At 40.7% G+C, this 22,286-nt stretch overlaps 2 protein-coding genes across 2 annotated transcripts; both read left to right on the forward strand.

Moving 5' to 3' along the window:
- Positions 1-5,223: 5,223 nt before the first annotated feature.
- LOC106675905 (nesprin-2) lies at positions 5,224-9,796 on the forward strand. The gene is made up of 2 exons (XM_076888309.1): positions 5,224-6,411; positions 6,906-9,796. The coding sequence occupies exon 2, from the start codon at positions 7,188-7,190 to the stop codon at positions 8,319-8,321; it is 1,134 nt and encodes a 377-aa protein (XP_076744424.1). The 5' UTR covers positions 5,224-6,411; positions 6,906-7,187; the 3' UTR covers positions 8,322-9,796.
- LOC106675904 (uncharacterized) lies at positions 9,191-22,176 on the forward strand. Its single transcript, XM_014411458.2, has 3 exons — positions 9,191-9,338; positions 21,491-21,826; positions 21,923-22,176. Exons 1-3 carry the CDS (start codon positions 9,191-9,193, stop codon positions 22,174-22,176), a joined length of 738 nt encoding a protein of 245 aa, XP_014266944.2.
- Positions 22,177-22,286: the final 110 nt, after the last annotated feature.

Raw genomic sequence — 22,286 nt, forward strand, 5'->3', positions numbered from 1 at the left:
GGATATTCACATTTGTAACCAGATATTTACACTTTAGGGAGAAAACATAAAACATTTTTACTGTACAACATCAATTTAGAGTAAATTTTTGTTTTAGATAAATATTGAAATATATTTTGAATTAGTTAAATTTCAGAATAAAGAGAGACAGAGCTATTTTTATCACTTTCATCAAATTTAGGAGTACATGTACACTAAATTTATTGTTAATTAATAAGAAAACTCCAGACGATTCCATTCTGAGCTGAAGAAGCTTCTGATAGGTTAGTAGAGTCCATGTGAGTAAATTGCTGGCACAGCTGTGGATGCATATAAGGCAAAACACAGAGCCTGTTTCTTTGACATGGGAAAATCAAGAGATATCAACCAAAACACCAGGAACAGAACTGTGGAGCTCCATAAGTGTGGCTCAAGTTTGAATACAATTTGGTGCCATTTGCAATTAAGAAATACAGACAGTTTCTCTCTTTACTCTTAAAGTTAACAAATATGTTTTTATATTTATCAATCTAAAAAAAATAAACATTTAGTCTGATTTGATGTTACAATTAAAAAAGTGTTTTTATCTGAAGAGTAAATATCTGGTTTCAACTGTATATTTGATGATTGTCAGCACAAAGAGGGAGAGAGAGGAGAACGAGGACAGAACAGATGAACAAGAGCAGGTGAGACACACATGTTAGTCAAATGGTTGTTTACCAAAAGTATCACCGTATCATAGGTCCTCGTGTATCTGGTACCTAGTGTTTCTTTTTAGGTTTGTTATTTTTCAAATTCTGTATTTATTAAGTTCTGCAGGCTTGTTTGCACAACAAGGCTGAATAATTATATAAACTTTTCTCAATCTAAATAGTGTACTTTGGTAGAATTAAAAAAATAAGTGTAGTGCAGGTCTATGATGATTTTTAGTGCTATCATCTAGTTCTGATTCTGGTTCTGTCTTGGTTAAGTCCTCAGTAGTCCTGATTTTGAACTGTTGTAGTCCTGTTTTTAATTCTGGATCAGTTCTGGGTCTGGTTGAATTGGGGTTTAGTCCTCGTGTCTTGATGCAGCCCTGACCTTGTTCTGCCTTGCTGCTTAATTAAAAAACTAGTTTAAGGTGTCCTGCACATGTGATATATATTTTTCCCTATATGAAGTCATTCTTTTTTGAACAGAGCCTATTAATCTTTCAGTCATTTCTACACCCCCCCCCCCCCCCCCCCCCCCCCCCAAAAAAAAAAAAAAAAAAATCCCACATGCATACTACTCTTTGGGCTAAGCCCCGGGTGTTTCAAATGTCTGGCTCCGCCTCTGGGTATGGGTATCGCTTTACAAGCCTTATTATAATTATTAAATGAAACGTCATTTTTATTTATCAATAAATTCTTCGTACCATAGCAAGTTTCCGTTTTTGCCAAGATCAAAAATAAAACATACAACCCCATCATACCAGTTTGATTTAAATAAAGACTTCTTATTGACGACTATAACCCTATTATTCCACATCACAGAATTGTGAAGTGAAAAATTGTGGGTGAAAATTAGTTTCCCAAAATCCAAAGCCTGCTTATAGAAACTAGACAACTTAAGAGGAATCTTAGAAAATTGCATTTGAGCAAAAAATCGAACCCGCCGACATTATTAAGGAGTTTGTTTGGAATATGGTACCACATAGATTGAGGATAGGAAATGCAATCGTTTAACCATGTGAGCCTGAATGCAGCAATAATGGATTCAAAGTCTAAAGCTTTTAAGCCCCCATTTTCATAGTCTTTAACCAATTGTGATTTGCATATATAATTATTTTTCCAGATAAAGCTGAATATAATAGAATTGGGCAGTTTAATCGTTTCTGGAGAGGTAAAAATTGAATAACAGGGGGTATATGAGTCTTGAAAGTTCTTCTGCTTTAGACAGTAAGATATGACCTAATATGGATAAATCATGTGTTAGGCAATGATTAAATATTTTTTTAACTGCATTTAATCCAGCAGTTATGTTATTAATCTCTCGATCATTAGTATTTTTACTGATTATTAAACCAAGGTATTTTACCTCCTCTTTTACTGGAATATTGTTAATAATACTTTGATTACAGCTGTGTACAGCTAAGATTTCACATTTTTTAAAACTTAGTGTTAAGCCGGATGCTTTTGAGAATGAAAGGATTTTATTAATTGCAATAGAGACCAAATTTATATTCTTTAGAAATAAGGTAGTGTCATCAGCAAATTGACTAATTTCAAATTCTTTATCAAGAATGTTTATGCCTTCCAGATCTGAAGAGAGTTTGACATAAATGGCAAGCATTTCTGTTGCAACAATAAACAATAACGGGCTAATAGGGCATCCCCGTCGAATGCCACGATTAATTTTAAAACTATTAGAAAATCCGTGATTGAGTGCAATACTACTTTTTATATCTCTGTAAAACATTTTCACTACACTAACAAATCTGGGGCCAAAACCCACAGCCTCCAGAGCTTTAAATAAAAAATATGCTTCAAAGAATCAAAAGCTTTAAAGAAATCAAGAAATAAAATAAGGCTATCATCGATTAAATAATTGTAATCCAACATATCTAATACTAAACGGGTATGATGATGAATGTGATGTCCTTTTATAAAGGCTGACTGTGTCTCATCTATTATTTGAGTTATTCCTGTTTTTAATCTGTTGGCATAGACATGAGCTAACAATTTATAATCACAGCAAAGAAGTGTGATTGGTCTCCAATTATCTAAAAGGATAGAGCCCTTGTTTGGTTTAGGAAGTAAAGAAATTATTTCTCGTTTCATAGTTGGAGATAGCATCTGATTATTTATCCATTCATTAAATACCTGGGATGGAAAGGTGCTGCGCCTAACTGGAGGGCAGACTAACTGTGAATATGAAGAGCAGCGCCGCCCTAGGCCACAGTAACAAACAACAGCAACAGAACCTGAAAAGTCAGCGCCACCTGCTGGTCAGGCTCAGACCACTGTGGATCTTAAAGATGAGGAGGAAAAGAAAGGAGAAGAAGAACAGCCTGGTGCAGCAGGAGCAACAGGCAACAACTGCTCACACTGCCAAACCAATACACCGGACAATTATATCCACGCTATTTGGTTCTGTCCACCAGTTCAGAAGTTTTGGCGCGAGATATGTGAAGACTTATCGAAGTGTCTGAAATGTAACATTCCAACTTCCCCCTTAGTGTGTTTGTTGGGCTTAGATAATGTCACTACAGATAAGAATATAGCCCATTTGGTTTTCACTGCCCTATGCATAGCCAAGAAAACAGTCCTCATGAACTGGAAAAATAAAAATAATCTTAATTCTAACCAATATAGAAATTATCTAATAGATTACATTAGTCTCGATACAGCCTCTGCCACCACATCAGATCAATTGCTCTGGGCTCCTTTGATCAGCTCCATCACCTAGTGGGGGTGGGGGGTCATAGTTTGGTCCCGCCTTCACTGTTGTGATTGGTGTGGGGGTAGGGACAGGCTTGGGGATTCCCCAGGAGCGTCTTCTTTGGAAGGCTCAGCCCGGGGTTGCGGTCATCAGAATCAGAATCAGAATCAGAAAGGGTTTTATTGCCAAATGTTGAGCAGGTTTACAACATTAGGAAATTGCTGCGGTGCTTCAGTGCAAACATACTGTCATAAATAGCACTTAAATAGACATGGAAAAAAATAAAAGTAGGGATAAGAATTAAAAGTGCTACGTGGAAAGATATGTGCATGAGATATACATGAGATATATACATGAGAATAAGAATTAAGAGTGCTACGTTGAAAGATATATACATGAGTGCAGGTGGTGATCAGTGCCAAACATAGAATGATGCAGTGAACACAGCGTAGGGTCATGTGTTAGTGGCGGGTACAGTCATATGGTTATTGTTCATGTGTCCAACAGCAGAGGGGAAGAAACTGTTCTTATGGCGAGAGGTTCTGGTGCGAGTGGACCGGAGCCTCCTGCCTGAGGGGAGCAGGTCAAACAGACTGTGTCCAGGGTGAGAAGGGTCAGCTGAGATCCGAGCTGCACGCCGCAATGTCCTGGAGGTGTACAGGTCCTGCAGAGATGGGAGTCTGCAGCCAATCACCTTCTCAGCAGAGCGCACAACACGCTGCAGTCTCTGTTTGTCCCTGATAGTGGCTCCAGCGTACCACACGGTGATGGAGGAGGTGAGGATGGACTCGATGATTGCAGTGTAGAACTGCATCATCGTCCGTGTTGGCAGGTTGAATTTCTTCAGCTGCCTCAGGAAGTACATCCTCTGCTGGGCTTTCTTGATGACGGAGGTGATGGTGGGCTCCCACTTCAGGTCCTGGGTGATGGTGGTACCCAGGAAGCGGAATGAGTCCACAGAGGTGATGGGGGTGTCAGTCAGGATGATGGGGGGGAGTGGGGCTGTGTGCTTCCTGAAGTCCACAATAATCTCCACTGTCTTCTGGGCATTCAGCACCAGGTTGTTGTGGCTGCACCAGGACACCAGACGTTCAACCTCCCTCCTGTCATGGCCTGTTAAGGGCTCTGTTGGTTCTTAGATGATGGTTTCCTCGTGGCTGAGCGTAACTGGAGTCATGTGCGGACGCATTTTACATCCACAAACGTGGTTTGTGATACATGTGGCAAGAAAGTGAGGTGTTGTGGCAACACCACCAAATCATATCACAGAATATGACGAGCGTATGTTGAGGCGAACTGAAGAGGAGGACAGGGACATGTGCTGCTAGGGCGAGACAGACGTCTCTCACAGAGTCCTTTAGTGCGGCAGGCAGGCAAGGTGTTCAAATAGCGCACAACTTCAGTTTTTTTATTTCTATATGATGAACCCTGCATTATTAAGTGATAAGAATAAGTAATCTGATGACCTGTAATCATTATGACGCTATAATTTGAGATACAATAAATAAAATACGTTTTTGTACAAAGTATCAGTAACAGATCAGTATCGTCGATACCACCCTGAATTTTACTTGGTATCGGATTGGAAAGGAAATCAGTGGTATCACACATTACTAGTTGAAACAAATAGGAACCCCAGCCGACCTGTTTGTACCATGACTAAAAATAACTATCTCCCCATTGTTGTGACCAAAACTTCACATCATGTTCCTCAAAATGAGTTTCCTGGAGAAAAAAACAATTTGCCTGTTGCCCCTTGCAGAACTGAAAAACAGCTTTGCGCTTAATTGAGTCTTTAAGTCCCCTTGTGTTAAAGGAAAATAAAGAAATGTAAGTTTTCAATTGGAACACAGAACACATGAACAGCTTTAAAGATGAAGTTTAGGAGGTTGAGTAGTAAAGTCTTGAGGTAAAAGTCCCATCATCTGAAATGTTCCACTATATTCCTTTCATAGTCAGATGTCAGCCCGTACCTGGGGTCTCTTCCCTGATGCGTTTGCCTTCTATGAAACCAAAAGGGCCCCTGAAGCCCGCAGCCTTGCCTTCCTTCCGAGCCTGGTCGATTTCTGGCCACAATGCTTGTCTGGATCTCCAGTCCTCCGGGGGTCAGGTCTTCAGCAAAGCGGATGCCTTCTTCTTTGCACACGGGAGAAGCCTTCGTTCACCTCCAGATGTCATCTCTCACAGCATGTCTCACAAACAGAATAATGATTTGTCGATGCCGCTCTTCCCACTCTGTGGACAACATCTTCTTTAGGTCCGGAGCAATCCTTCCTAGAAGTTCCACCACTTCTTCTCTGATATTTTCATTTATTTTCTCCTTTTTCCCTTTGATACGGAGACACCATCTTCTTTTCTATATTTCCTGGCTCAACACACGCTCTTTAATGTCGTCATTATCTTTTTTGAGTGATTCAATCTCTTTTTCCAGGTGTTGTATTTTCTTTTTGCATTCTTGTAGCTCCTCTGAATCAAACTGCACCGATTTAGCGATGGAAGCCAGCATGGCGCTATGTTGTTGAATTTGTTTGCTAACTTCGTCCATGCGGTCATCAACACGTTTTCCAAGATTCTCAGTAGCTTTTAGTATACTGTCTTTGGATGTGTTGGGGTCGTTATCAACAGCCGTACCTTTTGCTTTTTTCTCCATATGTGGTTTTTCAGGAGTATTATCAGGGGTTGTTAACAGTCTGTCCCTCTTGTTGTGAAAGGGAGGTCTTTCACTGCCGGAGGTTTCGTGTTGTTGTTTTTCTTCATGTTCGGGCTGAAACATCGTCAATATAACTCAAAGGAGTGAAATATATAACTTTAAGATTATCATCATCATCATCACAGTTTATTTATATAGCACTTTAAAAACACACAAGGCTGACCAAAGTGCTGAACAATAGAAATATAAGAGATTATAACATTAGTGAGGAGTTCAGACGGATGTGACTGCTCAGCCCGCCATCTTGCCCTGCCCCCTTTGTGTGAGGACCTTATCAGGAGGAAGTCGGCTAAAGCTGAAGCTGCGGCCTGGCCCGTCAGGTCTGAGTTCAGCTTTTTTGTTTTTTGCTTCTTTTCTCCATCTTTATTTCAGGTAATAACAAATATACAGGGGCTTGCAAAAGTATTCGGCCCCCTTGAACTTTTCCACATTTTGTCACATTACAGCCACAAACATGAATCAATGTTATTGGAATTCCACGTGAAAGACCAACACAAAGTGGTGCACACGTGAGAAGTGGAATGAAAATCAGACATGATTCCAAACATTTTTTACAAATAAATAACTGCAAAGTGGGGTGTGCGTAATTAGTCAGCCCCCTGAGTCAATGCTTTGTAGAACCACCTTTTGCTGCAATTACAGCTGCCAGTCTTTTAGGGTCTGTCTCTACCAGCTTTGCACATCTACAGACTGAAATCCTTGCCCATTCTTCTTTGCAAAACAGCTCCAGCTCAGTCAGATTAGATGGATTTGTGGACAGTTTTGGCATCATATGAATGATAACAATAATATATTTCTCTGTTTGTTGTTGTAGGGGTACCAGTCGAAGAACTGGTTTTTGAACAACAGCAGCGTCTGGATTTTGAAGAAATTCAAATGCAACAAAATGATGATGAGGAGGACAGAGTTCAGGACAAGGAAGAAGAGGCTGATAATGAAGAGGAGGAAGAGGCTGATGTTCCAGCAGCGGGCATAGAAATAAATCCACCTCAGGAAGTAGAAGGACCTGGTAACAGTCGCCCGTCCGTCGGATAACAGTCGCCCGTCTGTCGGGTAACCCGACGCACAGATATCCATCAAGAACTGTATTTGTCTTATGGTGAAGCTGAGGAGAAGAACGACAGGAGAGATGTGGGAGGTGGTGACGGTACAAAGCCCAAATGAGACGTCCATCCTGACATCACCGACTCAGGACTTTCATGAAAGCCTCCACTCTTTGCTGCTGTGGCTCGCTCACGCAGAGAGCGGACGCTACGCAGTGGACATCGGCCACCCAGACACGACTCTCACAGCGCTGCAACAGCACAGCAACACCCTCACTGCTCTGCAAAAGGAGCTGCAGGACAGGCAGGCTCATCAGGCCTCCCTTCAGACTCTGTGGTCTCAGCTCCAGCCTGAAGACGGCACAGAGGAGAGCAACGAGGCCCGGGAGAAACTCCACGTGACGGGGAGCAAGCTGAAGCTGCTCCTGAAGCAGGTGGACGGCGACCTCAGCAACCTGCGGCAACGTCTGGACTGTGAATCTGCTACAGCCGCCCAGTGTCAAAGTGTTTCTCAGGAGGCTGCAAATTCAAAGAAAGGCTCCTCCACTCAAAGAGAGAAGCGGGAATCGTCTCCCCCTCGATCCTTCTTCTACCGGGCCCTGCGTGCCGCCTTCCCTCTTCAGCTCCTGCTGCTGCTCCTCCTGCTCCTGCCCTGCCTGATTCCAATGTCGGAAAGTGACTCCACCCTTACCAATAACTTCGCCCGGTCCTTCTACCCCATGTTGCATTACCCCAACGGCCCACTTGATTGTAATATCCCTCAGGGCTCTATACTGGCCATTTGTGGCCACTTTGCTTTTCGCTTTTTTTCCCCGCATTTTTGTTCTGTTAAAAAAAAAAAAAAAAAAAAAAAAAAGGAAGTAGAAGGACCCTGGGTCAATAACAGAGCTGAAATCCCAGCAGGAGAAATTGAAATGAACCCGGCCCAGGCCCGGCTGAGAGTGACATTGAAAGTGTCCTTGAGAGTGGTCCTGACAGTGACACCGATCACAGTGACACTGACGACGACACTGATAACAACAACAGTGATAACAATGACACTGATGAGAATGACAATGATGATGGTGGAGACAATGTTCAGGATGGCCCTGTGCCACTGGCCTCCAGCCCAGTACTGGGAGGTTCAAGGAGGAGACCAAGGGAGGAGGAGGATGATGAAAAAGAAGATGGGGCACCTGGACATCTAGCAAACTAATCAGAGGATTCAAAGATGTACGTTTCAGTTGCAGCTAAATCTGTGAGTCGTCTGCATAACAATGAAATGAGATGCCATGTTTTTTAAAAAGTGAACGCATAGAGAGCATATAAATTGAAAAGAGAACTGGGCCAAGAATGGACCCCTAGGGGACCCCACAAGTGAGTGAGGTTTTTGAGGATGATGTATCCCCAATCTAACAGAAAAGCTTTGGTTGGAGAGATAAGATTTAAACCACTCCAATGCAGTCCCTTTGACTCCGACAGTGTTCAAGCTGAGAGATAAGAATCCTATGATCTACGGTATCAAAGGCAGCACTGAGGTCTGATAGTATTAAAATGGCAGAATCTCCCAAGTCAGTAAAAGTGAAAAGGTCATTAAAACCTTTTAAAAAAGCAGTTTCGGGGCTGTGGTGGGCTTTAAAACCAGACTGAAATGCTTCACTAATGCCATTTTTATCTAGAAAGGTCTGGACCACAGCATGTTTAAAGTCAGCAGGGACACACCCAGACTGAAGACTGCTATTGACAATAGACAGCAAACTCATACCCACAGTGTCATAACATCTTTTAGTAAATGAGATGGAACAATATCCAGAGTACAAGTACAGTGAAGATTTTGAAGCAGTTCCCCTGATGGTCCACTGGCTTCAAATCGGTCTGCTGCGCGGCCTCTTGACTTAAGAAAATCTCCTGTGTTCTGGGCCAAGTTATTAATCAACAGCAACAACACGATGTTGAGGAGGACAATCTTCAGAATGATGAGGAAGAGGCTGCTGTTCCAGCAGCAGGCACAGAAATAAATCCTCCTCAAGTTGAAGGACCCTGGGTCAATAACAGAGCAGAGATCCCAGCAGGAGAAATGGAAATAAACGCGGCCCAGCAAGCAGAAGATTCCATAGCTGAAGAAATGAGGTGGTTCTGGGATAACGAGGAGGCTGAGAGTGACAGTGTCCCTGAGAGTGGTCCTGACAGTGACGCCGATCACAGTGACACTGACGACAACGACAGTGATGATGATGGAGCCAAGGGAGGAGGAGGATGATGAAGAGGAAGATGGGAAACCCAGAAAACAATCCAAACACTGAAATTTGCTCCTGGACACTCAGTGTTGACATTTCCAATTTTTTCTTTGGAAGGTTCACCAGCATACCCACACCGGCGAAAGAGAATACCTCTGTGACCAGTGCGGTAAAAAGTTTAGATCTTCATCTAATTTGAAGGTCCTCAAGCGGATCCACACTGGAGAAAGACCATACCTCTGTGACCAGTGTGGGAAGTCCTTTAGACAGTCAGCGCATTTAAAGAAGCATTACCGTACCCACACACCAGAGAATCCTGTCAATGCTGACCATGAAGCTGTACCGGCATTTCCACAATGACCACACTGAAAATGTTAAAAGCCTATTTGTAAAGCATAAAATATTAAAAAGACAAAAAACACTTGATTAAAATACATGATTAAACTCTTAAATTCATATACAAGTGCTGTTTTCTGTTGTAACTTTTCGGTTACCGTTGTTTTATTCAACTTCCTTTTTGCTTTGTCTGCTTTTTCTATTTGCTTGTCTTTTTTTTCTTGAGTTGCAGTGCATTTGACCTATCAAGGCCACCGTACACCCCACCTTAATAACATTGTAATAAAAACTCGAGGACTTAAAACCTTTATATCACAGACCTTGTGTTCTCGAACCAACTACGATAGACATGTTTCCAGCAGTGAAACCAATTACACCACAAAAAATTGATCGTTGATCTGTGTGTTCTGTCTAGTATTACACAGATGTTTATATAAACAGTGATTCCTACAGTAATATACAGTAAATGTTTACAGTCCAAGGATACCTATAATTACATTACTGTCCACAGAGTCACACAGAAGACATAGATTTTATTGTGAGCTGATTATAAATCAGGACGCTCTAGGCCGCAGGTCGATGATCGATTTTGTAATTGTATCACCAGACCTGCGACTATATGTTCTGAACACTTGGGTAAAGAGAGGGGCTGAGCTGTCAACTGATCACTTGGATCAGGTGGCGGGGGAGGACGCTGGACAGACCCGGTGCACCTAAACGCGTAGTGAGGGTGTGCTGGGAACATCTAGCAGAGGCCCCAGTACGTGAGATCTTTAACGCACACCTCCGGCAGGGCTTCAACAGCATTCCGAGGGAGACTGGGGACATTGAGTCCGAACGGACCATGTTCAGCACCATTGCTGAAGCTACTGCATTGAGCTGTGGCCGCAAGGTGGTTGGTGCCTGACGTGGTTCTAATCTCTGAACCAAATGGTGGACACCAGAGGTGAAGGGAGTAGTGATGGGATTTCCGGCTCTTTTTAGAAAACGGGCTCTTTCGGTTCGGCTCACTAAAGAGAACCGGCTCTTTCGGCTCCGAACTGGCTCTTCAGGTTGTTTTGTTGCTTTAATTAATTTATTATTAACAATAATATAAAATTATGCACAAAAGGAATTACTAATGTAAAAAAGTGGTTTTATTTATATATGTTTATATATAAATATTAGGGGTGCAACGATACACAAAATTCACGGTTCGGTTCGATACTTTCGATACACGGTTTGATATTCTTTCAATACAAAAAAAAATGTTCATGCCTTTTTAATTTGTCATTTATTAAAATTATAAATATATATTTTAACTCAAAAGTACAGTTTTCAAATTTAATGTTGCTGAAACACCAAAGTAATAAAAAAATTAATCTATCTGATCGAGAAATCCCTCATCTTTGGAAAAGAGAGTTTATTACAGAGAAATGGCTCTTTCCAAAATAAAAGCTATACTATACTCTTCTTCTGGGCTATATTCTCAGCAGCATATTAAACATATCAGGTCCCCATAAGGAGAATCATGTGCTAACGGCTGTCTAAATGACTCGGGTAAAGTTTGTAGCATGCGTGCTTGTTGTTTTTGTCTGCTTCCACTCGTCTTTGCACTAGGATGATGTCGGAATAAATTTGCAGTCATATTCGTTGTGTTCCCACTAGTGTTGTCAGCGTTAATCTCGTTGAAATAACGTTAATGCCACAACACGGCAAATCTCGGTTAACGAGCTACCGCGGATCGCCCCGTGCGTGGGGCTGGACGGCCAACACGTTAACGAGCTAACTGCGCTAACGCACTAGTTCCCACCAATGTAATTGAGCATTGCGTGGCACATCCAACATACTGTTTTACTTTAGTCCATGACGCGCTTACCTTCAGGGTCATACGTCACATGAAAACCAAAATAGTTCTAAAGGCCAGATCTGAATGAGGGTGGGGGAGGTTCAATTTGCCATGTTGCAACGAGAGCTTAACTTCTGTCTCGCTAGCTTGCCCTGCGCTCAGTGAATCTGCCTTCGACTACTCCGCCTAGGCTGCACTGTCGAGTGCAGAGCCACTGAGCGCTCAACACAGACAGCATCGTCAGAAGGAAAGTTGATAAAATAAATAAAAAATGTTGTATTGTTCGATACATATGCGTACCGAACCAAAAGCACTGTATCGAACGGTTCAATATCGATACGAGTATTGTTGCACCCCTAATAAATATATGCGGTGGCCCCTAGAGACAAAACACGTACAAACTCCAAAAAGCATTTCTAGCATGAACTGAACTTCCAAAACAGCTACCTAGATCACTTAAATTACACAATTGAAAGCATGAAAGCATATGTGTATTGTTTGTGTATTTATACACAAGCATTCATATACAGTCAAATAATTAAAAAAAAAAAGTTCATTTACCTGTTACTACCACATCGTTGGTACTTGCCGGCTTGTGTAGCCACTAGGTAACACAAGCTCAACACTGTGCCTAGCATCCAGGAGCACTTCTGTTGTCTTTTGTACGTGTTTTGAGTTTTTATGTGCTTCTGAGTTTTTACGAGTTTTGGAGTTTGTACATGCTTCGGAGTTTATACGCGTTTTTACGTGTTTTGGAGTTTTTACGTGTTTTGGAGTTTGTACGTGCTTCAGGGTTTGTACGCGCTTCAGAGTTCATACGTGATTTAATTTTTCAGCTTTTTCCTTTTACAAATTTAAAGTGAAACAACACAAAACACTGCAAACCACAACACAATTAAATATAAATTATAATATGAAAACAAAAAGAAGACCTACGATGTTGGAGAGAGAAATAACATCATGGAAGAGACATAAAGTGAGTAAAAAACGTCCTAAATGCATTTCGAATTTATTTAGAACTACAAATTAAATTTCTTTTAGCAGTTATTGTTTTTTAATGTCACAATTCCAACCCTGCTCCTTTATCCAGACCTGGACCGGCAAAAGTGACCCGAAATTGGCGCTCTGGTGGAGTTACTTTGTGTGTGAGAGTGCGTGTTTATAAGTAGTTTTAAACCTTGTGATCCACAAAACAGCATAACAGTAAAAGAAGAATTGACTGCATTACAGTCAGTGCGGGAGTAGCGGCTTCGCTCATGCGCAATTCATTTGCCGTTTGGACGCACAGGTGTAAACGTCTCCTGTAGTGATGGGATTTCCTGCTCTTTTTAGAGAACCGGCTCTTTCGGCTCCGAACCGGCTCTTCAGGTTGTTTTGTTGCTTTAATTAATTTATTATTACGATAATATAAAATTATGCACAAAAGGAATTACTAATGTAAAAAAAAAAGGTTTTATTTATATATGTTTATATATAAATATATGCGGTGGCCCCTAGAGACAAAGCACGCGCAAACTCCAAAACACATTTCTAGCATGAACTGAACTTCCAAAACAGAGCTACCTAGATCACTTAAATTACACAATTGAAAGCATCAAAGCATATGTGTATTGTTTGTGTATTTATACACAAGCATTAATATATAGTCAAATAATTAAAAGTTCATTTACCTGTTACTACCACACACTAAATCCGGTCGTTGGTACTTGCTGGCTTGTGTAGCCACTAGGTAACAAAAGCTCAGTGTACGTAGAGTTTGTACGTGTTTTGGAGTTTGTACGTGTTTTGTCTGTAGGGGCCACCGTAAATTTGCTTTTACTTTTATTTATTCACTCCACATAAAATGTAATAAATAAATCATATAATACAAAAATCAACTATTCACATTTCAACTATTTAAATTTTCAGCTTTTTCCTTTTAAATAAATTTAAAGTGCAACAACACAAAACACTGCAAACCACAACACAATTAAATATAAATTATAATATGAAAACAAAAAGAACATGCATATTCTCTGTCATATGGACCTGCATGAATAAACTTTCTGAATCCTTTATCATCTGCAACTGAAAATAGTTGTGGATGATTTTCTAATGTGGCGTTGTTGTCCCTGGCTCTTTCTCTCTCTCTCCCTCCCGCTCTGTTCCTGTGCTACTGAGTGTAACTACCGCCCCTCCCCCCTCTTCCCACCGTAAAGCACAAGGCTCGCTTCTGCTGAGCGAAGTGGAAAACCTCACGGCTCGCGATAAGGAGCCGGCTCGCGTCGTTCACGTCAAAGATCCGGCTCTAAGAGCCATTTCGTTCACGACCGACCCATCACTAGCCTCCTGCCCTGATAGCAGCTGGGGGAGGGCTATCCTCCGCCTGTGAGCGCTTTAGCACGGGTGAGGTGCCCAAGGCAGCATCGCTGCTTGTTGAGAGTAAGAGCGATACACGTTTTCACGTCAAAAGGTGGTCATAAATAAGTCTCCAATAATACCAGAAAAAGTCGCCAGATTTGTCGCTAGTTGCTTTTTAGAAAAAAAAGTCGCTAAGGGGGTCTGAAAACTCTCTAAATATAGCGACAAAGTCGCCAAATTGGCAACACTGAGTGTAACTACCGCCCCTCCCCCCTCTTCCCAGCGTAAAGCACAGGGCTCGCATGCGGAGTGAAGCGGAAAAAAAGTGCAAGAGAGAGAGAGAGGGTGAGAGAAAGAGAAAAAAAACCCATGGCTCGTGATAAGGAGCCGGCTCGCGTCGTTCACGTCAAAGACCCGGCTCTAAGAGCCCTTTCGTTCGAGACCGACCCATCACTAGAAGGGAGTCACCAGGCTGAAGAAGGAGTCCTATCGGGCTTGGTTAGCCTGTGGGAAGGAATACTTCGAGGACCTCCTTAATCCCACTGACATGTCTTCCAAGGAGGAAGCAGAGTCTGGGGATGAGGGGGATGACCCGCCAATTTCTGGGGGCAAGGTCACTGAGGCACTTAAACAACTCCTTGGTGGCAGAGCCCCTGGTGTGGATGAGGTGCCTATTTCCGAATGAGGGTCATAGTTATGGGTGTTTTTGTGCTGTTTTTTTTATTGGACGTGATGGTTATCAAAACCAAACATGACAAATTTGGCAAGCGCAGGAGACACGACATGGAGGAGATTTGTCAATCAGGCTGCAGAATGCAATGCACATTGTTGACAGTTGAACTGTGCCATAAAAAAATCAGCGAAAAAGCGAGACAGTGACGGATGAACAGCGGGACCACTGTGTGCTGTTTATTAATAAACAATAACATATATTTCGATATGACGACATGCATAAGAGCAGAAAGGTATTTGTACATAAGTGGGAAAAGCGGTGGCTTGCTAGCTTTTGTGCGGCTTCCCCGGTCAGTCAAAAATTTCAAAAAGAGAAATGAATGAACTTAAAAGGTTGCCAGCTTCACATATCTGAAGTTGCAGTGACGTGCCCATGAGCTCCGCTGACAGCCAGCTGTGCCAGAGTGACCGAGCCCCAGGCCAAGAGGCCGAGGGCACCCCACCCCCGAAGGGGCCCGAGCAAGCCCCAGGCTCCAGGCCCTTACAAGCAACCACCAGGAGTGAGCCGGTGTGTACCTGGACGCCCATCCCCGGACACAAAGAACCACCAACGCACTGATGTCTGAGGGCGTCTGCCACTGGCAGGGGGAGTGGTGGGGGGAGATAGGCCTCCATACCTTGGAGGGCCTGAGATGTCCCCAGAGAGGTGGCGTCTGATACCCAACCTGACATATAGACACAAACAAACAGGCACACACAGATACAAACATCCATTCCCACCCTCATGCTCTCATATGTAATTACTCAGCACTCACCCAACGTAGAGGCAGACATAAATAGAAACTGTATACACAATCACACTCCCCAAGCGTACTCTATACCCCAGGTCTAGGTACCCTTGCCCATGGAGGGGGAAACTCCACCCAGGTAGTGTTACCTTCTTCCCTGGGGTGGAGGCACCACACTGTATATAAATGCCTCTGTTTTGCACATGTCTCAACCAACTCTGTATATTTTTATATATTTTATTTTATTGTTTACGCTATTTAATTTGTAAAATATGTACACACACGTGTAGAAACACATATTTAGTATACACATCCAGTAATGCATATACTATTATATATAGTGTACATATATTCATTAGTCTCAGATTTAGATGCTAATGTGAGACAAAAGAATCTGCTGTGATGCAAATGACAGTCTGCTTTGTCTTACGTGTCTGTAAAAATTGAGTTTGGTCTTCACATTACTGCAGCGATTTACCAGAGATGTGCAGAGCACTGGAGGAGATTTGTTCACAGCAGGCAATTTAAAATTATGCAATCCATACATTATTAGTAAAACTCCTGTTACGACATATTTTTAAATATTTTTTACAAATTGCGTTATTAAAGGATTTAGCAAAGTATACCGTAGCAAACCTTTTGAGGAATGTACCTAGGACTAGAAGACAGACGTAAATTAAAATTCTCATAAAAATTTCAAACAAAGTAACCAACTAAAACATGTTTTGTACTGAGACCTAGTGTAACTCAAATTGGTTTTAATCTGATTTAGCTTAATAAAAGCTCTCACCACCTGCAACAGCCATAGGCAGTATGCAACATATATGCAGGGTGATAAACACTCCAAAAATGCTGTCCTTTTTTGTGAATAGTTGTTGTTGTTGTTGTTCAGTACAACAAAATTGTGGGCAGTCCACACCAACTGTGCATCGTGTAAACATATAACTTGTTGGTCAGCAAGAATAAATAACAGACAAGAGGACTGTATATGACAAGAGGAATATATACAAACTAGAGAAATATATGCCAAACAGGAAGAAGGCACACAATAGAAGACAGTGTACAAGGTTCATGGAGATGGGAGTGGCACGGGAAAGCCTGAGCTAAAGGTTTGAGTTATTACAAGAATTTATCAACTCACCAGCAGGTGGAAGCAGAGTGTCTGTCATCACTTGATCAACATGCTGGGGCTGCAATGCTGCATTTATTCTACATTGACTTAAACTAATCATAATGAAATAAAGTGCTATAAAGAAATTATTATTTAATTTAAAAATAAAAACTGCATCGAACTGCTGGGCTAATACTTCTGACAAAGTACTATTCAGGTTTCAGAGCTCATCACAGCACAGAAACAGCTTTCGTGAAGGTTACAAATGATCTTCTTCTGGCCTTTGACAGTGGAGTCATCTCTATGCTTGTCCTGCTAAACCTCAATGCATGAAGTCAGATAAAACACACCAATTAGTTAAACTGCAGGAATATCTTAATAAAGACCTGGAAGGCCTCTAATTTTTGCTTCTAAATTCAGATAAAACTGAAAATCTTAGAAATATGATATCTAACAGGATTCTCACTCTGCATTACCTTGGCCTCCAGTAACACTGTGAGAACACCTTTCATTTAGGACCAGGATATGTCCTTCAATGCATATACAAGACTATTTTATTCCATTTGCGTTGTATCTCTAAAATTACGTATAAATATCCTGTCTCAGACTATTGCTGAAAAACTAGTTCATGCATTTATCCGGTCGTTAAGTCTGACGTCACTAGCCGTGTCTGTGCCTAAACTCCGCTGCAGGTCCATATATCAAACGATCCCTATGGCATTACTGAGAGTTGAAAAACTGTCTAAAGTCTTTCATCTTTAATAAAATGATCAGCGTTCTACTCTACCAGGTGTAACAATTGAGTTTATCATCCAGGCATCCATGAAAACGGAATTTGTGATATTTAACGGAGTTAGAAGTTAGCAGGAAGTTAGCTCGCTAGCTTCTATCTAAATACAATATAGCATGTCCTGACTGCGGGGGTTTGGAAACAAATTCAAACGTACAGCTCTGTTATCACTTCCAACATAAATGAAGACAGGAAACTAAACAGCAGTGACATTTGTAGGGTTACTGAAGTTGGGCTAGCTGGTATATAATGATGTGCTACGTGACCGCTAGCGACACAGCTATGTTAGCATAATATAAACAAGCTAACTTTTTTTCCACTCGATAAAAGTTAACGTGAGTGTTCTCGGTGGTCAGGAACAAATGTAATCGCATGGCAGGATGCTGTAAAAGGACCAAACTTCAGCCAGGAGAACAACTGAGATAATCCATCCACAATACGAGGTTAGTCATTCATATACTGCTGCATGGTCTGGGCTGTAGTTACATCCTAAGGTTTTAAAAACTGATCTTAAATAAATGATTAGCGGTAATAAAAGCCGAGGGAGCTCAACAGTGATCACTGACTGTTTTAGGAGCTTTTTGAGATTAAATAGAAGAAAATACAAAACATTAAACATGTTAACAACACAAAAGCCATAAACGCAGACTACTTTAGGCCCGGAAGTAGGATTCGTCACGTCATCACTTAACGACCGGATTGTTTCTAGGCTAGACTGCACTGTAATGTTTTGTTCATTTAACAACCCGCAACACACAAAAAATGCATGAAAAATTCAGCAGCAGTTTGTGTGATCCAAACGAGGTGTGAATCCACTGAGAGGCATCTTTTTCTGGCAGTTTGCATAAATAGTATATGCATATGCTTCACGTGTGATATAAAAATAGTTTTATGAGAATTTCCATTGTAGCAGTGTGGTTTTCTTCTGTAATTGATCGTGCCTGCTCGAATCATTCATGTTTCGTCCTGCACATTGTGGTATTTGCTCACAATGATGTGTTTAAAAAGCTTCTACTTTAAAAAGAAGTATTTAGCATTTAGTTTTAAAAGTTGTAGTTGTATATTTTAAAGTTTATCGTAACAAAATGAGTCCACATTCAGGAAGGAAGGTCTAAAAACTATCGACAGCTTCAGCTAAAAATAGTCTGCGGCAGCTTGTTTTGAACTAGTTACACGTCCTGTTGATGCCCAAATGCATATGCATTCTGAGTAAACAGGGTTGGTAGGGCGTTGAAAGCAGAAAAGTAGCCAGCCATAGTTTGCATCTTGCATGTGGCTTTGCTTGTTCTTTCACAAGCACTGATACTGGGACATACCACAATACTGGAAAGTGAAAAAGTACAAGACTTTTGCTGATTCAGTCAAACTATTTTTAGATAGTTGCCTCGTCACTGCTGTTAGCTTGTAAAGGTCAGTGTTTCCACCTATAAACATACATAAGGTCTGAGAAGTTTTGGAGAATCTTGATTAAGCAATGAAAAAACAAACAAACAAAAAGAAAACACATGGAACAATAAGTGAATAAGCCCCAGGATTTAGTGATTTCCTTTATCTGTGCAAGAAGCTCCGCACTTTCCCCTGTAAGAGTGTTAGCATGTGTATGTGCCCATTTCTACCCCCCGGTTTAGCATGTGAATAAGGGTGTTACATATCAATATACTAAAATATATTTTTACTTTATTTTCTTTTTTCATTTTTATTATGTCCTCGTTAAACACTTTGGTCAGCACTTGCTGTTTTTAAATTGCTATATAAATAAGTGTGTTGGCAGGATGACTGACTTACAAAATGATCAGTTCTTGACATGTCTCTTCACCTCCATGTCTCTAGTCATTTGTGGTTTCCCTTCATGTCCTATCCACAGCTCAGACACAACCAGTAGTCTCAGTTATGCAGAGCACATCATATATGAAGCTGTAATTCACCACAGGGTTGATAAGAACTTTCTAATCTACAATAAAATCTCTTTATATAATTTAAATAATGAATGAACAACCATTTTGGGTTCTGTGGGTTGTGTATTGGGTTATGTGTGGGCTTGTTCCAGTGCAGGATGCTTGAGTTTGAAGGCCAGATCAACACCTTGCACTTTGTATTCTGTTTCCTGAACTGTTTTTGTCGCATAGTGGGACTTCTCTTAGAAATGAGATCTAAATCTAAATATCAGGAAGTAGGAACACGAGAATCTGGAGGAGCACCAAGGACTCTGAGAAGAGCTCGAGAAGATGTGGCGGGAGAAGGTAACAGTGGTCCCAGTGGTAATTGGAGCACTAGGTGCAGTGACTCCCAAGCTAGGCCAGTGGCTCCAGCAGATCCCAGCAACAACACTGTAGATCTTTGTCCAGAAGAGCGCAGTACTAGGAACAGCTAAGATACTGCGCAGGACCCTCAAGTTCCCAGGCCTCTGGTAGAGGACCCGAGCTTGAAGGGCAAACCGCCTGAAGGGGCAACAGGGGATTTTTTGCTGCACGCTGGTTCACAGCATGCAGTGAACCAGCGTGCTTCTGTTTTGATGACTTTTGAATTTTTCCTTCATCGTGTCACACCTCTGTGACGGGTTTCACCTTCCCTGTCCTTTGAATGTAAAGTGAATGATTTATATGATTTTGTATTTAATCAGCATGTCAACAGTCTGCAAATTATAAAAAAACAAGGTAACAGCTTACAAAAAATTAAATAAGAACAATTTTCATTCATCTTATAGACAAAATTACATACGTTACAACAGAGATCTTGAAAATACTGAAAGTATGATAGAAATAAAAGACTGCAGGTGACTTCAAGTCCTTATTTGCAAATGAACCGACTCAAGAACTACTTTGATAGTAAATTAAACCTAATAGCAAAAGCACAAAACAGACAGACAAACAGGCAGACAGGACACCACAATAAAGACTTTTGTTCAGTATTTTTCAGGTCATTGCATGTTTGATTATGAGTAGGTGTCTGCTCAGCTCTGATATACAGAAAACTAATTCAGTGCATCACCACTGGCAGCACAGTATCAGTGAAGCCAGTGAAGGTGTAGTTGTAGCAACCAAAACTACTCTGTTGGCTTGTGCAACAAAAATACTTGGTTATGGTTAAAAAATGATCTAAGTTTGTCTACTCAGATATGAAACTAATTATGTAACATGGAATTAACATTTTGTGTGCAGGGAGATAAAGTGTGTGGAAATGCGACTGGGGCTGGTTTCACTTAATGTCATGTAAAATGTGACTTATTATTTAGGGTACAATAACTTGAAAAAGAAATAACTTAATAGCAGATAATTAAAAAAGAAAAAGATGAATGGATGGATTTGTAGCACACTAAGCTGCACACAGCACACACTTCCTGCAGTCAGCTTTAATCAAAACGTACGTCTGTGGTGGCCTCTTTTCATATTTTCCCTCATTATTTCTCACCTCACAGAGAATTACTCAATAAACATCTTTTACTGTAAGTACTTGCCTACAATATCATGTCATGACAAAGGAAAAAAACCCTGTTTGTTGGTCATTCATGTTTCAAAGTGTCAGGTTAATTTTTGGCACTTACATTTTTTTCAAACGGTTGGTAAAACTTTCAGTTTTTAAACTCTATTTTTTGTGTAAACAGAAAATAGAGTTCAGAATAAAGTTTACGTTACGTTGTATTATCACTCTGTAAAAGTAGAGCTAACAGGTGATCCATGTCAGGTTTGTCTATCATCATTTATTTTTTAACAGGCTGACCTAAATGAACTTCACAATTTTTTTTAACATTTACATTTACAAAACAATTAAATGTAACAATTTGAAGCTCAAAGGTCGATAAAGACTAGCAGATCAAGTAGAGTATAATAAAAATTATGGAATTACATTACAATTCTCAAAAAAGCAAAAGTGTAACACGACATAACTTATGTTAGCGAAAGCAGAGTGCTTTTTTGTTCTGTCATCAGCTTGCAATAATGTGTTTGCCTCTAAATATGTAAATGGTTTGCAAATTTTTACAGGAAGTGCATTTTGTGCTTCAGCCAATCACTGTGATTTCCACTTTGTAAACCTTAATCAGCTCATGACTAAATCTTCCTTTGAGTGTAAAGATATTAGTTATGAAAGAGAAGGCTGAGGTACCACAATGGTTGGAAGACTGGTTTCTTTGATGCTTCTAAGTACATTGTGTGAGTTTATCATTGTAAACAATGTAAAACATGAGGTTTTGTAATATTTGGCATAACATGATGAATATACTTTTGAGTGCTTTTTTCTGTTTTGTTCTAACTGTTACTGTTTGTCTCTTTGCTTCAGCTTTGACTGAAACGAATGAGGTTCCTCAGCAGATCTCTTTAACTGTGGCTAAACCCGGAGATAATGTGACTCTGACATGTGCGCTCTCTGGAAGTGATAAAGGGTTGTTTTACTGGTATAAGCTGAATTTTGGATATATGGTTCAAACAGTTGCTGAAGGAAGTTTTGACAAAATATTTCAAAAGAACAACTCAAGATTCAGTGCCACAAAAGTGGGTAATGTGCATTCTCTTATCATAAGAAATGTAAGCAAAAAAGATGAAGCAACGTACTTCTGTCAAGCAGGATCATCATTCAGTATGAGATTTAAAAATGGCACAATTGTGGCAGTGAATGGTAAAGTATGTTAATTTGATTGTTTATATCATATCTGCGGCTAAAGCCAAACAATTCTAGTTAATGCTATTTTATGTCTCTCTGTGACTCCCACAGATCCTAAAACGCAAAATACATTTGTCACCATGAAGAAAAGTCGAGAAGTGGAGCCAGTCCATGTGGGTAATGCAGTCACTCTGCAGTGTTTGCTCCTCTCCAAGAACAAAACTGAGACAGATCAGTGTCCATATGGTGAAACATCTGATAGTGGGACCTACTACTGTACTCTGGTAACATGTGGACAGATCCTGTTTGGGGAAGGAGCTAAAGTGGAGACCAGTATGTTTGTAAAGTCTTATTTACGTCTTTAGTTATTTTGCTTGTTATTGCTGTCTTGGTTTCCATGAATATATACTAGAGGGCTTCGCATGGTAGTTTTGAGCCCTCTAAAATTGATGTGAGTTAGATAATTAGGTGATCA

The sequence above is a fragment of the Maylandia zebra genome, linkage group LG2 (assembly GCF_041146795.1).
Source record: "Maylandia zebra isolate NMK-2024a linkage group LG2, Mzebra_GT3a, whole genome shotgun sequence".
NCBI lineage: Eukaryota > Metazoa > Chordata > Actinopteri > Cichliformes > Cichlidae > Maylandia > Maylandia zebra.

Bases quoted from the DNA above. Each gene is read 5' to 3' on its own strand.
- LOC106675905 (XM_076888309.1), top strand. From the start codon at position 7,188: ATGGTGAAGCTGAGGAGAAGAACGACAGGAGAGATGTGGGAGGTGGTG.
- LOC106675904 (XM_014411458.2), top strand. From the start codon at position 9,191: ATGGAAATAAACGCGGCCCAGCAAGCAGAAGATTCCATAGCTGAAGAA. The intron at 9,339-21,490 runs GTGATGATGATG...TCTTTGCTTCAG, and splicing joins TGACACTGACGACAACGACA to CTTTGACTGAAACGAATGAG. The intron at 21,827-21,922 runs GTAAAGTATGTT...TGACTCCCACAG, and splicing joins CACAATTGTGGCAGTGAATG to ATCCTAAAACGCAAAATACA.